This window comes from Entamoeba dispar, genomic scaffold, assembly GCF_000209125.1.
Source record: "Entamoeba dispar SAW760 scf_1105229460459 genomic scaffold, whole genome shotgun sequence".
Classification (NCBI taxonomy): domain Eukaryota; phylum Evosea; order Mastigamoebida; family Endamoebidae; genus Entamoeba; species Entamoeba dispar.
Window position 1 is genome coordinate 5,794 of NW_001854203.1, and position 13,016 is coordinate 18,809.

The window sequence follows — 13,016 nt, forward strand, 5'->3', positions numbered from 1 at the left end:
AACATTATGTTTTTTGTAAAAAAAAAGAAGAACTTCCATCAAAGCTTATATTATTTAAAAAAGGTGAAAATAATTTCATTGGAAAAAATTATAATGAAGCATATGAACGTATTGTTCCTAAATTTTCAAAAAATCGAAGAGTAAAAGACCAGTTACATGGAGTTAATTCAATAGAAGAATTAATTAATTATTTAGAACATGACACAAAACTTCCAGCTGTCTTCTTCATTTTTAGTCGTAGATTAGTTATGGACTATGCTAAAAAGTTAGCAAAAGCAACTAAATTTGATACTAACCCATATAAAATTAATAGTTTATTTAAAGAAATGACTGAAGGACTTGTAGATTCTGAGAAAAATTTACCTCAAATAAGTGAAGTAAAATCATTATTAATGAGAGGAGTCGGAGTACATCATGCCGGATTAATTCCATTCTTAAAAGAAATTGTAGAAGTATTATTTTCACAAGGAGATATTAAAGTACTATTTGCTACTGAAACTTTTGCAATGGGAGTAAATATGCCTGCTAAATCTGTAATTTTTCCTTCTGTTGAAAAATTTGATGGAAAAGAAAACAGATTTTTATTACCAGGAGAATACACACAAATGGCAGGAAGGGCAGGTAGAAGAGGTAAAGATGCAGCAGGAAATGTTATTATTTTTCCTAATCAAATATTACCATCTCCAAAACAAATGCAAGAGATATCTTGCGGAGCACCAGCAAAGATGATTAGTCAATTTTATATTACATATTGGATGATGTTAAATTGGGTATGTTTTGGAGGAGATGATCTTACACAACAAATGATGAAATCATATTCAAAAATTGATTTATTTGAAATGGCTCAACGAAATAATTTAGCTGAAGAAGCTAAAAAATTACTTCAACACACTACCACTGTTTGTGGAAATCCCGAGTGTGATCATGATGCATTAGATCTTATTAAAAAAGAGATTAAAGATATTAAAAAAGAAATAACAAGAGAAATAATTGAAGCAAAACTAAAAGGAGGCAACAATTTTAATATAAACGGAAGAGTTATTAAAGTTAGAGCAGGAAATGAGAAAAGGTATTATGGAGTTATTATTGAACCATTAGACAATGGGTCAATGGTCTATTATTTTGATGAAAAGAAAGGGGTAAATGAATTTATATTATTTAGTGATATGGTTGCTATTTATCAGAAACAGTTTAAAGCAAAAGGAGGTAACGATTATTCAGAAGCACTTCTTGAAATAGAAAATAACCAAAGACAAGCTTTATATGATAGATTAGTAGGATTTAAAAAAAATAGAGGAAAAGAACCATTTTTCCAACCATACCAAAATGAAAAAAAAAGACCAGAAGGGTATACTCTTCTTCTAAAACAATACAATGAAGATACAAAAATAATGAAAGCAATGCCAGCATATACTTGTATTGCTTATAAATCTGGGGAACAAGAAGATAAAGCACAAAGACAATTAGAAAAAATGATTGACGAAATTACTGGGAAATATCAAATGAATAAAGAACGAGTTGACAGAGAATTAAATTTAAGATTAGAAGTACTTAAACATTTTAATTTTGTTGACGAACATAATTTATTAACATTAAAAGGAAAAGTAGCAAAGGAAATGGTTAGTTCTGATGGAATGATTTTAACTAATATGATGTTTGATGGAGTATTAAACCAATTAGAAGTTCATGAAATGGCAGCTATTTTCAGTGTATTTGTATTTGAGCCAAGCAATGAATCACAAGAAGAGTTAATTGATCATTTTAGTTTTCAAACAAAAGCTCTATTGAACCTTGTTGACCAATATGCAATGAAAATTGTTGATTATGAAAATTCTTTAAAAATGGAATATAATATTGAAAAATATGTTAAGTTAAATTATGGGCTAATGGAAGGTGTTGCTTTATGGGCATTAAGAAAACCATTCAATGAAGTTATCGAATCTTCAGCCACTACTGAAGGGTTAATTGTTAGATGTGTGTTAAGAATGGAACAAGTTTGTGAAGAAGTAATAAAGGCATCACAAATAATTGGAAATGAAGAGTTACTCAATAAAACTACTCAGTTATATGGATTACTAAAGAGAGATATTATTAATGTAAAGAGTTTGTACTTAAGAGATACTGCTGTAGTGGAAGGTAAAACTCATGTTGAATCATTTAAGAGTATTAACGTCGATACTAATGATGACCTCGAAGTATTATGTAATAACAATAACGGAGAAATTGTTTTATCTGATGAAGATGAAGTTAACGAAATTTCTTTTGATGAAGAAGATGAAACGTCTTGCACCAATAATAAAACAAGTGAAAGAACTCAACCAATTAATGAAGGAGAAATTGAAATTGATTTTTAACTACTAAGACTTAAACAATAATTGATTGATGTTGAAAATAAGTTAACAATGAGTATTCCATAAAGTTTCATAAGATGGATAAGGCCATTGTTTCTGTGGAATTAAGCCTTCAAGTTTATCGATATAAAATCTTACATCATTGATAGTATTCATTGCTTCATTTGCCTCAACAATACATGATGAATTTATGATTTTATCTCTTTTTTCTTTTAAGAGATCAACAAAGAAGAGCATTTTATTAAAGCATTCCAACATATTTTCAATTCTCTTATTAATAAATGATGAGGCAATAATCTGAGCTTGTTTTTTTTCATTAGCTAATACGTCCATAACAGTAGGAATAATTTCACGATCTACCATATCTAATAATTGGTTGATATCAATTAAAGAAGTTGTTACATATGCTTCACCTAATATACTGACTCTTGCATTAACTTCTTCTTCACTTAGTACAGTAGTATTTTTAAACATTTCTTTACTTTTAGATAATGCGTCTAATGCCATATCCATAGATTTTATTTCAATAATTCCATTATTTTCCATTATTTTTCTATACTTATTATCATAACAATCTTCATTATAAACAATCTTTTTGTGGAGAATTATTGTTTCTTTAATAACTTCATCAACTGCATTTTTTTCAATTTTTCCATCAAGAATCTTCTTTTCTATTTGATTTACCATATATTCAATAGATTCAGCAACAATTGTGTTTAATACTGTAATAGGCCAAGCAGCATTTTGTTCAGAACCAACAGCTCTAAATTCGAATCTATTTCCAATAAATGCAAATGGAGAAGTTCTATTTCTATCACTTTGGTCTCTTGTTATTTTAGGAAGCATCTCAAGATGAAAATCAATTAAAGTCTTTTTTTCAATAGTTTCATTAGTATTATTAGTAATAGAATCAATTAATGTTTGTATTACATCACCTAAAAAGATACTAATAATTCCTGGAGGTGCTTCAAAACCTCCTAAACGATGTGTATTACCAGCAGTTAATACAGATGCTCTTAAAACATCAGCATGATTATCAACTCCTTGAATAACAGCAGCAAGAAAAAAACAAAATCTTCTTCTTTGATCTTCTGTTTCACCAGGAATTAATAATCCTTCATCTCCAGAAAAAATACTCCAATTAACATGTTTACCAGAACCATTAACATCTAAAAATGGTTTTTCATGAAAAATTACTTCTAGATTATGTCTTTTAGCTATTCTTTGTGTTTCTTCCATTAAAAGAATATTATGATCACAAGCTATTCCAGCTTGTTCAAATATTGGTGCAATTTCATATTGAGCTGGTGCTACTTCATTATGAATAGTACATACAGGAACACCTAATTTCCACATTTCATCTCTAATATCATCTAAACAATTAAGTATTCTTTGTGGCATTATTCCCCAATAATGATCTTTCATTTGTTGTGTTCTTGATGGTCTTTTACCAATAAGAGTTCTTCCACATGTAATTAAATCAGGTCGATGTTGATATATATCTCTATCAATTATAAACATTTCTTGTTCTAATCCAATAGTACATTTAATAGGACCTTTACTTCCTCCTAAATATTTTAATGATTTTTCAACTGAAGAACTTAATGCACGTTCACTTCTTAATAATGGAGTTTTTGCATCAAGTGATAATCCAAAGATAGAACAAAATACTGCTGGAATATATAAACATCCTCCTAATTGATCTTTTACAACAAATACTGGAGATGTATAATCCCAAGCAGTATATCCTCTTGCTTGATATGTTTGTCTTAATCCACCATTAGGGAAAGAAGAACCATCAGGTTCTCCTTTAATTAATTGTTTACCACTAAATTCTGACATTAAATGAGATGCATGTGAAGAAATTCTATTTTTAATATTCAAAAAACAATCAAATTTTTTTGCTGATTTTGAAGTTAATGGTTGAAACCAATGTGCAAAACAAACAGCTCCAAGTTCTTCTGCCCATTCTTTCATTCCAAATGCAACAACATCTGCTTCTGATTCTGTTAATGAACCACCATTAATTAATAATTTTTTAATTGTTTTAAATGTTGATGGTGGTAATCTTTTTTCCATTGAAGATTCATTAAAAACATAAATTCCATAATCATGTTGAATTTTCCCTTGAAATGGTGATAAATTTGTAGTAGTTATAGATGATTGTCTTGACATAATTCACTATTTATTAAACTAAGTTTTAGGGTTTATAAGTATTCTTGTTTTGGTTTTATTATTTATTTAAAATGAATCTTTTATTTTTGAATAGATGATACAAATCTAATTAGATTGAATATGTATTATATTTTTTTTTTATTTCATAACTTTGAGTTTATTTAAATACAAATATTTCAATTAATGATTAATCTAATAGAATTTATGAAAGTTGATTTAATTATTTCTTTTTAACACAAAACAAAAAAAAATTAAGAGTAATTAAATTCATTATCAATGAGTTTAATAATCAAAATGAAAAGTATATTGGTAAAAGTTATATTGTTTATAAAAGAAAATTTTTAAAATATAATTTTATTATAATAGAGAATCAATTATCTTTTTTTTTAAATTTTTGGTTCTACAATGAAAAATCTCCTATTTTCTAAAGAAATAGAATCAATCAGTTTATTTAATAAATCTATTGAATCTGTTTCAACTTTCTTTTCTTTAATTAATTGATTTAATTTAACTTCTTTTGTAAATAATTTGATAAGAAATTCATGTTTAGTTTTTAGAAAACCAAATGAATTAGAAGAAAATAATCTAGTATGAAGTACACAATTACTAATAACTAATATTATACTTTCATTTGTATCAAAAATATCAATATTAATTGATGTATCTATTCCATTAATTAATTGTGGATTAACAGAAATTGAAAGAAGATCACAAAAAGTTTGTAATGGAAGTAATTGATATAAAGGACAATTATTTAATATTTCATTAAATTGATGTTCTCTCAATTCTAAAGCAGCTGTTTCATAACTATATTTCCAAACAAGACATTCTTGTGTATAACTTAATTGTTCATATGTTTTAGCTAATAATTCTCTTGCATCTTCATTCTTTGGATTAGAAAATATTAAATAATTTAATATTGTTACAGCCCATCTATAATCACCATTATTAAATGCTTCTTTTCCAATATTTAAAGTATTTTCTTCTCCACCAAATGCTTTTATATATTTTTTTGATAATTCTTTTTGAGGAATTTCATTTAAATGTGCAGGATTACCATCATACCATCCAAGATATAATTGATATTGTGACTTTATATTAAAATTTAATGTCCCATAAAAATCTCTACAACAAAATTCATTAGAAAGACTTTTAGGTAATTTAATAAATTCAGCAATTTCATTTGGTGTATATCCATAATTAGCATAACGTAATGTTTGATCATGAATATATTTATATAAATCTCTTTTTGTTTTCCAGAAATGAAGTATTTTTTTATTTCCATACAATGCCCAATTATGTCCACCAAAATGAATTTGAACATCTTTACCATATTTAACAATTATATCATCAATATATTGACTCCATAATTTCCCACTTCTAACTTTAGCACCTCTTGGAGTTAATAAATTATGCATTGTTTGAATCATATTATCTGCTGCACTTAAAGTATTAAAATCTGGAAGATACATCATCATATTAGCTGGTGCTTCTGTGTTAGGAGTAAGAATAAAATCAAATTTTATTCCATCAATATCAATAGTACAATTCTCTTTAATGAATATAGTATTTTTTGAATAAGGAATACTAATATTTATTGTTGTAGGATCAAGTGATTTTCCAGTAACTTTTGTACATGAATTTCTAAGTCTTGATCCATACATAAATTCTCCTCTTCTTTTCATAGCTCCACCAGCCATAATATTTTCATCAAATATCATATCAAAGAAAGTTTCTGGAAGATATAATAAACTTTCATCATTTCCAACACCTGAATATCCACCATAATGATCTCCATGAGAATGAGTAATAATAATAGCTGATACTGAAAGATTTTCAACAGTATTTTGAATTAATTCAAAAGCTTTTTTACATGCTGAAATAGTTGACATACAATCAATAATAATCCATCCAGTCTTTCCTCTTACAACTGTAAAATTAGCTAAATCTAGAGTAAATGCTCTTACTTGGTAAATCTTCTTTGGAATAATTTCAAATACTCCCTCTAAATTTTCAATATTAGCTTTCTTATAATAAGATGGATTATCTGTAAGTGGACATTCTGAAATTATTTGATTCATTGTTTTTCTAGAATTAATTAATTCTTCAAAACTTAAAGTATTCTTTTGACCATCTAAAGAAGCATAAAATCCTTTCATAGCATCATGGTAATCAATTTCTGAATAAATATCATATTCTTTTAAAAACTTTCTATTCTTTTCTATCACAAATTTACTAGCCATGTCTCTTTTGAATAAATATATAGAGTTGAATAAGTCTTTTATAATCATCATTACAACAAAGGAAGAATATAGAAAGTCCAATAAATGAATATTATCAAAATATTTACTTCTTTTTCAATACTTTGATAAATTGTTTTCTTAAAAAAAGAACATCTTCAACTTGAATTAAAGATGCAAATTATTGAATTTGTTATTCTTCTTTTTTATAAAAATTGTTTTTTTTTTAAATTGTTTTTAGATTTTCAAAATCTGAAAGATTGAGGAATAGAATAAGATAAAAACAAAACTACTAAAACAAAAAAAAATGGACGTAGAGGGATTGTCATCTTGTCCTTCACAAGAAAACAATGCAATTCTAAAAGAAATACTTAGTGTAATTAAGGAAATTAATGGAGTAGATATTAATGGATCAATGGAAAAATTTAATACGGTAATATGTGCTATTAAAGAACTTCAAGACCATTGTGAAATAGTTAATATTCTTAAAGAACTTATTATTTCATATCAAAAAGCATCATTACCAATTTATACATTAAATAATGTTATTGATGGTATTTTAGATATTATTAAAATATCAGCAGGAAATAAGAACTTATATGGGACAAGTTGGAAATTATTATTAAAAATTATCTGTGAAAAAGAAAAAGAAAATAATAAAGAAAGTTATTGTATATTAACCAGTAAAATTAAAATTATTACTAATTATCTTCTTAATGAACTTAATGAAATAGGAAGAAATGGTAATATTAATCAACCTGCATTTATGTTTCTTTCAAAAGTACTTCATTCATTAACTAAATTAAATTCATTTAAAATATCAATTAAAGAAGTAAATAAAGAATTAAGTGAATTAATGTTAATTCTTATTAATGATAAAAGAGAAAATACAGATGAATATTTAATTACTATTAAAACTATTCAATCATTTCAATTTATTATTGATGATTTAAATGAATTATCATTTCCTCTTCAATTTATTCTTCTTGAAATTATATCAATAAATCAATATCAATATTTAGAATTAACATTACAATTATTGAGTCAAACATCAAAAATGACATATTCTTTTTATTCTTCTTTATTACAAAAAATATATAAATTATTATTATCTTTATTACCAAATATATCACAATTACTTCATCTATTAAATTGTTATTTAAATGGAAATACATTAACAAATTTATTTTGTACTAGAATATTATATCTTATTATTTGTATTACTCCTGTACAATATCGTCTTCATATTATTTCTAAACTTACAAATAATATTACATTTTTATTAACTTTACTTTTAAATGATCAATCTAATGATTTAATACTCTCTTCTATTTATATTCAACATTTAAATAATCTTCCAGGAAATTCAAATTTACTTCGTTTTCTAAGAACCTCTAGACAAACACAATTACTTATTTCTAATATTATTCAATGGAAAGATGAAGAATTATTAAATATACTTACTTCAAACACTCTTGAAATAATTACTAAAGAAACTCTTATTAATATTCACCAATCATTATGTTCAAACCCATCTTTTCTCTCTTCAGCCATCCAAAGTATTATTTTTGAATATCTTCCAGAAAGAAATCAAACAATTCTTATTTCAACAGTAGAAAAATCTATTGAAGGAATGCCATTAATTAATTATCTTGAAAAAGATGATGTTATTCAAATTATTCAAAAATGTTCTTCTAAAGGAATAGAAGGAATGATTCGAATTATTTTATTTTTTCAATTTGCACAATTCCAAGAAGCTAGTATTGTTAAAGAAGTAGGTACATCAATTAGTAAACCATTTGTTCAATTTATCAAATCAAATCCTTTAATAGTACATTCTATACATCCTCAAATTGTTATTACATTAATTAGTAATGAGAGTATTATTAAAGACTTAGAACAAGCCATTAAAAATTCTCGTAATAAAATATTAAGAAATGGGAATGGAACAGAATTATGGAATATGTTTATTAATAAAATAACCAAAATGACATTATAATAGATTTTTATTATTTAAATTTTATTAAATTTATTGTTTTATTCATTTATTGATCAAATTACATTGAAGGAGGTAATACTGGTAATTCAGTATTAATATTCTTATCTATTTCTTCATCTTCATCATCAAAATCATCATTCTATTTGTTATTTTATAACTCTTTTTAATTATTTAATATTTTATATTAACAAACTGTTTTAACTCTATAATTTCTTTGTAATAATGTATAATTATCATCTTGTGGTTTTGGTAATTCAACTGATGCAACAAAATTTCTTGGTAATTTAGCTGTATTACATGCATTAACTCGTTCTCTAAGTTGATCTTTAGATGTAGAAGTAGTTGTTCTATGTCTCATTTTAATTGCCATCTTAACATCATTTAATGTTGGTTGTACATTTTGAGCATGTTCAGAAAATATTATAATATCACCAATTAATTCACTCAAATATCCTACTCTTTTTAATATTCTTTTCTTTTTCATTATTTCATTATTTATTTAAAAAAAAAACAAACGTGTTAGAAATTCTAGTCCCATGTCAGCAACTGGGTCTTGATATTCTTCAATTCCTTTATCTTTTAATAATGCCCGAACCCAAGTCATAATTTGTGGTTGTTCTTCACTCATTAAAAACTAAGTAATCTTGATTCAATATTTTCTTTTTTCTTTTTTTTTTTAGTTTTTTAAATTAACATTATTTAATAAATTTAAAAACATTTTCAATGATGTTGAAGAGTACTATGAACACTAATAACTCGTTTAACTCGTTTTAAACCTTGGTTTTGTTTCGGTTTCTTTTCTTTATTTTTGTTGTGGTGTTGGTAATCTTCGCTACTATTTGATATTGTCGAATCACTCTGTAAAAAGATTTTATCTAACTCTTCTTGATTTATGGATGATTCCTCAATCCCACTTCCAAGAACATCACATGCACGTCTAATCACTTCTAATTCATCTTTAGTAATCCCACTTTCTTTCTTTAATTTAATGTTATTAGATGCTGTTAAAAATATGGCTGAAGCTTGCTCAAATAAATGTACTTCTGATTGTGCTAATTCTTTAAAATCTTCTTCAAAATCCTCTTTGTCCGTTGAGATATCTTCTTCAATTGAAGTTGAACTTGTTTGAGATTGGTTTTTAGTCTTTTCTTTTTCTTCAGATTTCTTAATTTCTTCTTTCGAGCTATATTCCTCACAACAGACACTGGGGTGAAACGTTGAACATATTCCTGTTTGTTGTTCCAAAACAATATCTTTTTCTAATTGTTGAGTTGAGTTTTGGTTTTCTTTTGTCATGACCTCTTTTGAACCATTTGTTACAATACTTTGATTTTTATTGTCAGTAGTAAGTATTGTCCCTTTTTCTATACCTGTCATTTCTTCTCTCTTTTTAATTACAGAGGATGAGTTATCAAACACAGACAATGAGGGTGTTTTTGTTTCAGTACTAAAGTAATTTTTAGATGAGGTGTTATTCTCCAAAACAACATCAGTAGAAGGCATTAAACAAGCAATTGACAGGTCGTTAGTTTCATTTTGAGTAAATGAAGAACAAGAATCAAAATTAGTTTGACATCCACAAGACATGGTATATTTTGTGGTTTTGAGTTTAGTTCTTTTTCTATATTTCTTCAACACCTTTTTACTAGAAGTATGGTAACTTTTCTATTAACTTCCTTTATACTCATCATTTCTTCATCATTTCTTCAAAAACTCCATAATTAAGTGATGCTATACATAACAAAATATAATTAACTAAGAACTTAAAAACCAATCTAATGAAAACAAAACAATTAGGATATAATGAAATTATGATAGTATCAATGTATTTTAATGATATTAATGATTTTATTAATTTAGAATTAGGTGTTAAAAGATTTAGAGGAAATATGGAACGATTTCATTTTAATCCAATTCCTTTAAATGAATATTCAAGAAAATTATTTACTAATATTGAAACATTTCATATTTATAATAAATATGATGAAATATTTGATGATGGAAAAATATTTAAAGAAATAATATGGTATTTAATAGATTATTCAACATATTTAAAAGAAAAAGAACAAGGAAATGAATGTAAAATTATTGAATATACACAATATGATAGAGAAAAGTTTGGAGATAAAATACCTTCAGAAGTTAGTTCTCTTGGAGATAACTGTTTTGAAGGGTATGACTCTCTTAAAATGGTAATACCTTCTTCTGTAACAAAAATTGGAATGAAATGTTTTAGTACATCACAAGTAGAAGATATTTCAATTAGTGATACTGTTATTTCTCTTGGAAATGCGTGTTTCTCCTTCTGTACAAATTTAAAAAAAATTCAATTACCAGAGAATATTTGTATTATCCCAAATGAATGTTTTGCATGTTGTACAAATCTTTTAAATGTGATAATACCATCTTCTGTCTCTTCACTTGGAAATAATGCCTTTTTATTTTGTTCATCATTATCAGAATGTAAACTACCTATTTCATTAAGTTCTATTCAGAATAATTGTTTTAATGGTTCCACATCATTAACATCACTTTCTTTACCAAGAAATATATCCAACATTGGAATGAAAGTATTAAAGGGATGTTCTTCTCTCAAGAGTCTTAATGTGCCTGAGCCATATTATTTATTTAATAGATTTGTATTGTTCAATAGAGAACTTATAGGAATCAAACTACCAACAAGCCTCAAAGAAATCAATCATACTCATATCCAATTTGATTTACATCAAAATCATTTTGAAATTCCTTGTAGTTGTATTTCAATAGGAAGTTGTTGTTTTGCACAATGTCACTCTTTGAAAAGTATAACTATTCACTCTAATATCACCACTATCAAAGATAGGGCATTCTATGAATGTAATAACTTGACAAGCATATTTCTTCCTAATACAATTCAAGAACTCAATGAATATACATTTGATTCATGTATTTCACTAAGTTCTATTCATTTTCCTAATAAACTAGAGAGAATTAAAGAAAGATGTTTTCAAGGCTGTCTTTCTCTGAAGCAGATTGACATCCCAACAACAGTAACTTTTATAGGAGATGAAGCTCTTCCAACTAATGATGAATAATGGTTTTATCAAATAGAAATAACTAGTGTTTTAGACATTTGTTAACTCAACAAACATTTTGTTTATCAAATTTATCTTTCAAGAAACACGTTTACACTCTAAATACATTTAAGAATATTTATAAGAATTCTACAAGTTTGTGTGTTGTAATTGAACACTTTTTTTTAAAAAATAGCTTATTATTGAAGTAGTTCGAATATGTGTAAAATGAGATTAGAGTTATAATCTTACATTATCAATACAATTAATTTAATATAATTGAAGTGTTTTTTTGTGTTATAAGTGGTAGTGATATAACCTGGCAATAATATAAATTAACATTTAGTATGAATTTATTAAGAGAGAGTATATGTGAAGTATCAGATATAAAGAAGTATTTTGGTTAGTTTAAATAACAAAATGAACAAAAAATTATCATATACTACATAGCAATTTAAAATAATGTTTAAACAAAAACACTGTCATAAATGATTTCGAAATACAAAGAATGATTATAAAATATTCTTCATCAGACTCTGTTGTAATTTTACATATAATGATCCTCTAGTAAAAATAACATAATACGTCATAACTTAGATTCAGACATTATTATTATTATTACAATACATTTACTATCATAAGTAATTGAGTTGATGTGATATCTTTTCTTTTAGTAAGCACACTTAAATAAAATCCAGACATGTGGACTTTGTTCTCTAATTCTTATGGATATTAACAAATAATTAGTTTTAAATATCACTATCCTTTTCTTCTCTGGTTATGTTCTTATATAAGTTATGAAGAGAATAAAACTTATTAACTTAGGAATATTACAGAAAATTAAAGACAGAATATCATATTCTTTTTTAGAAGAGAACAAAACAAATTAATGGTTATAATAAACTATGAGAGAGTATTCAAATAGTTGAGATATTGTTTTTGAACAAGTGAAGTATTTGTGTTATTCATTTATGAATGAAAACAGTTATATTTGAAATCTAATATTTCTTCTAAAACCAGAAAAATATTTACAAGAAGAAATAGTTATGGGAACAAATTTTTTAAGATGAACTTAAATATAAAAATAATAAAACAATCAAATAACTCAGTTCTTTGAAATAAGTAAGTAGAAGAAGAAGAAAATAAAAGACTTCTTTATAAAGATTGGTACCATCATTTATTTTGAAAGTTTTTAATC

At 25.5% G+C, this 13,016-nt stretch overlaps 7 protein-coding genes across 7 annotated transcripts in view, besides 12 other annotated features; 3 read left to right on the forward strand and 4 right to left on the reverse strand.

The window, feature by feature from the left end:
- EDI_115810 (helicase, putative) overlaps window positions 1–2,354 on the forward strand; it is a gene marked incomplete at both ends in the record, with an annotated part of 3,090 nt that extends 736 nt beyond the window's left edge. Inside the window, one exon of the mRNA XM_001733318.1 lies at window positions 1–2,354. This exon is cut by the window's left edge and continues 736 nt beyond it. Coding sequence (XP_001733370.1) covers window positions 1–2,354 — 2,354 coding nt within the window.
- A 42-nt stretch (window positions 2,355–2,396) lies between these two features.
- On the reverse strand, window positions 2,397–4,526 carry EDI_115920 (glutamine synthetase, putative; the record flags this gene model as incomplete). Its single annotated transcript, XM_001737182.1, has 1 exon — window positions 2,397–4,526. One exon carries the CDS (start codon window positions 4,524–4,526, stop codon window positions 2,397–2,399), a length of 2,130 nt encoding a protein of 709 aa, XP_001737234.1.
- Window positions 4,374–4,404: a sequence feature (AT_rich).
- A 53-nt stretch (window positions 4,527–4,579) lies between the features above and the next one.
- Window positions 4,580–4,614: a sequence feature (AT_rich).
- Window positions 4,615–4,649: 35 nt separating this feature from the next.
- Window positions 4,650–4,670: a sequence feature (AT_rich).
- Window positions 4,671–4,842: 172 nt separating this feature from the next.
- Window positions 4,843–4,922: a sequence feature (AT_rich).
- On the reverse strand, window positions 4,913–6,817 carry EDI_115930 (uncharacterized protein; the record flags this gene model as incomplete). The annotated part of the gene is made up of 1 exon (XM_001737183.1): window positions 4,913–6,817. One exon carries the CDS (start codon window positions 6,815–6,817, stop codon window positions 4,913–4,915), a length of 1,905 nt encoding a protein of 634 aa, XP_001737235.1.
- Window positions 5,425–5,447: a sequence feature (AT_rich).
- Window positions 6,818–6,968: 151 nt separating the features above from the next.
- Window positions 6,969–6,999: a sequence feature (AT_rich).
- A 74-nt stretch (window positions 7,000–7,073) lies between these two features.
- Window positions 7,074–8,765, forward strand: EDI_115940 (uncharacterized protein; the record flags this gene model as incomplete). Its single annotated transcript, XM_001737184.1, has 1 exon — window positions 7,074–8,765. The coding sequence occupies one exon, from the start codon at window positions 7,074–7,076 to the stop codon at window positions 8,763–8,765; it is 1,692 nt and encodes a 563-aa protein (XP_001737236.1).
- Window positions 7,847–7,886: a sequence feature (AT_rich).
- Window positions 8,759–8,816: a sequence feature (AT_rich).
- Window positions 8,817–8,823: 7 nt separating this feature from the next.
- Window positions 8,824–9,393, reverse strand: EDI_115950 (uncharacterized protein; the record flags this gene model as incomplete). Its single annotated transcript, XM_001737185.1, has 3 exons — window positions 8,824–8,904; window positions 8,959–9,218; window positions 9,282–9,393. 3 exons carry the CDS (start codon window positions 9,391–9,393, stop codon window positions 8,824–8,826), a joined length of 453 nt encoding a protein of 150 aa, XP_001737237.1.
- Window positions 8,926–8,953: a sequence feature (AT_rich).
- Window positions 9,225–9,276: a sequence feature (AT_rich).
- Window positions 9,394–9,416: 23 nt separating the features above from the next.
- Window positions 9,417–9,480: a sequence feature (AT_rich).
- A 5-nt stretch (window positions 9,481–9,485) lies between these two features.
- Window positions 9,486–10,352, reverse strand: EDI_115960 (uncharacterized protein; the record flags this gene model as incomplete). The annotated part of the gene is made up of 1 exon (XM_001737186.1): window positions 9,486–10,352. One exon carries the CDS (start codon window positions 10,350–10,352, stop codon window positions 9,486–9,488), a length of 867 nt encoding a protein of 288 aa, XP_001737238.1.
- A 191-nt stretch (window positions 10,353–10,543) lies between these two features.
- EDI_115970 (uncharacterized protein) lies at window positions 10,544–11,839 on the forward strand (the record flags this gene model as incomplete). Its single annotated transcript, XM_001737187.1, has 1 exon — window positions 10,544–11,839. The coding sequence occupies one exon, from the start codon at window positions 10,544–10,546 to the stop codon at window positions 11,837–11,839; it is 1,296 nt and encodes a 431-aa protein (XP_001737239.1).
- Window positions 11,840–12,890: 1,051 nt separating this feature from the next.
- Window positions 12,891–12,911: a sequence feature (AT_rich).
- Between the last annotated feature and the right edge of the window lie 105 nt (window positions 12,912–13,016).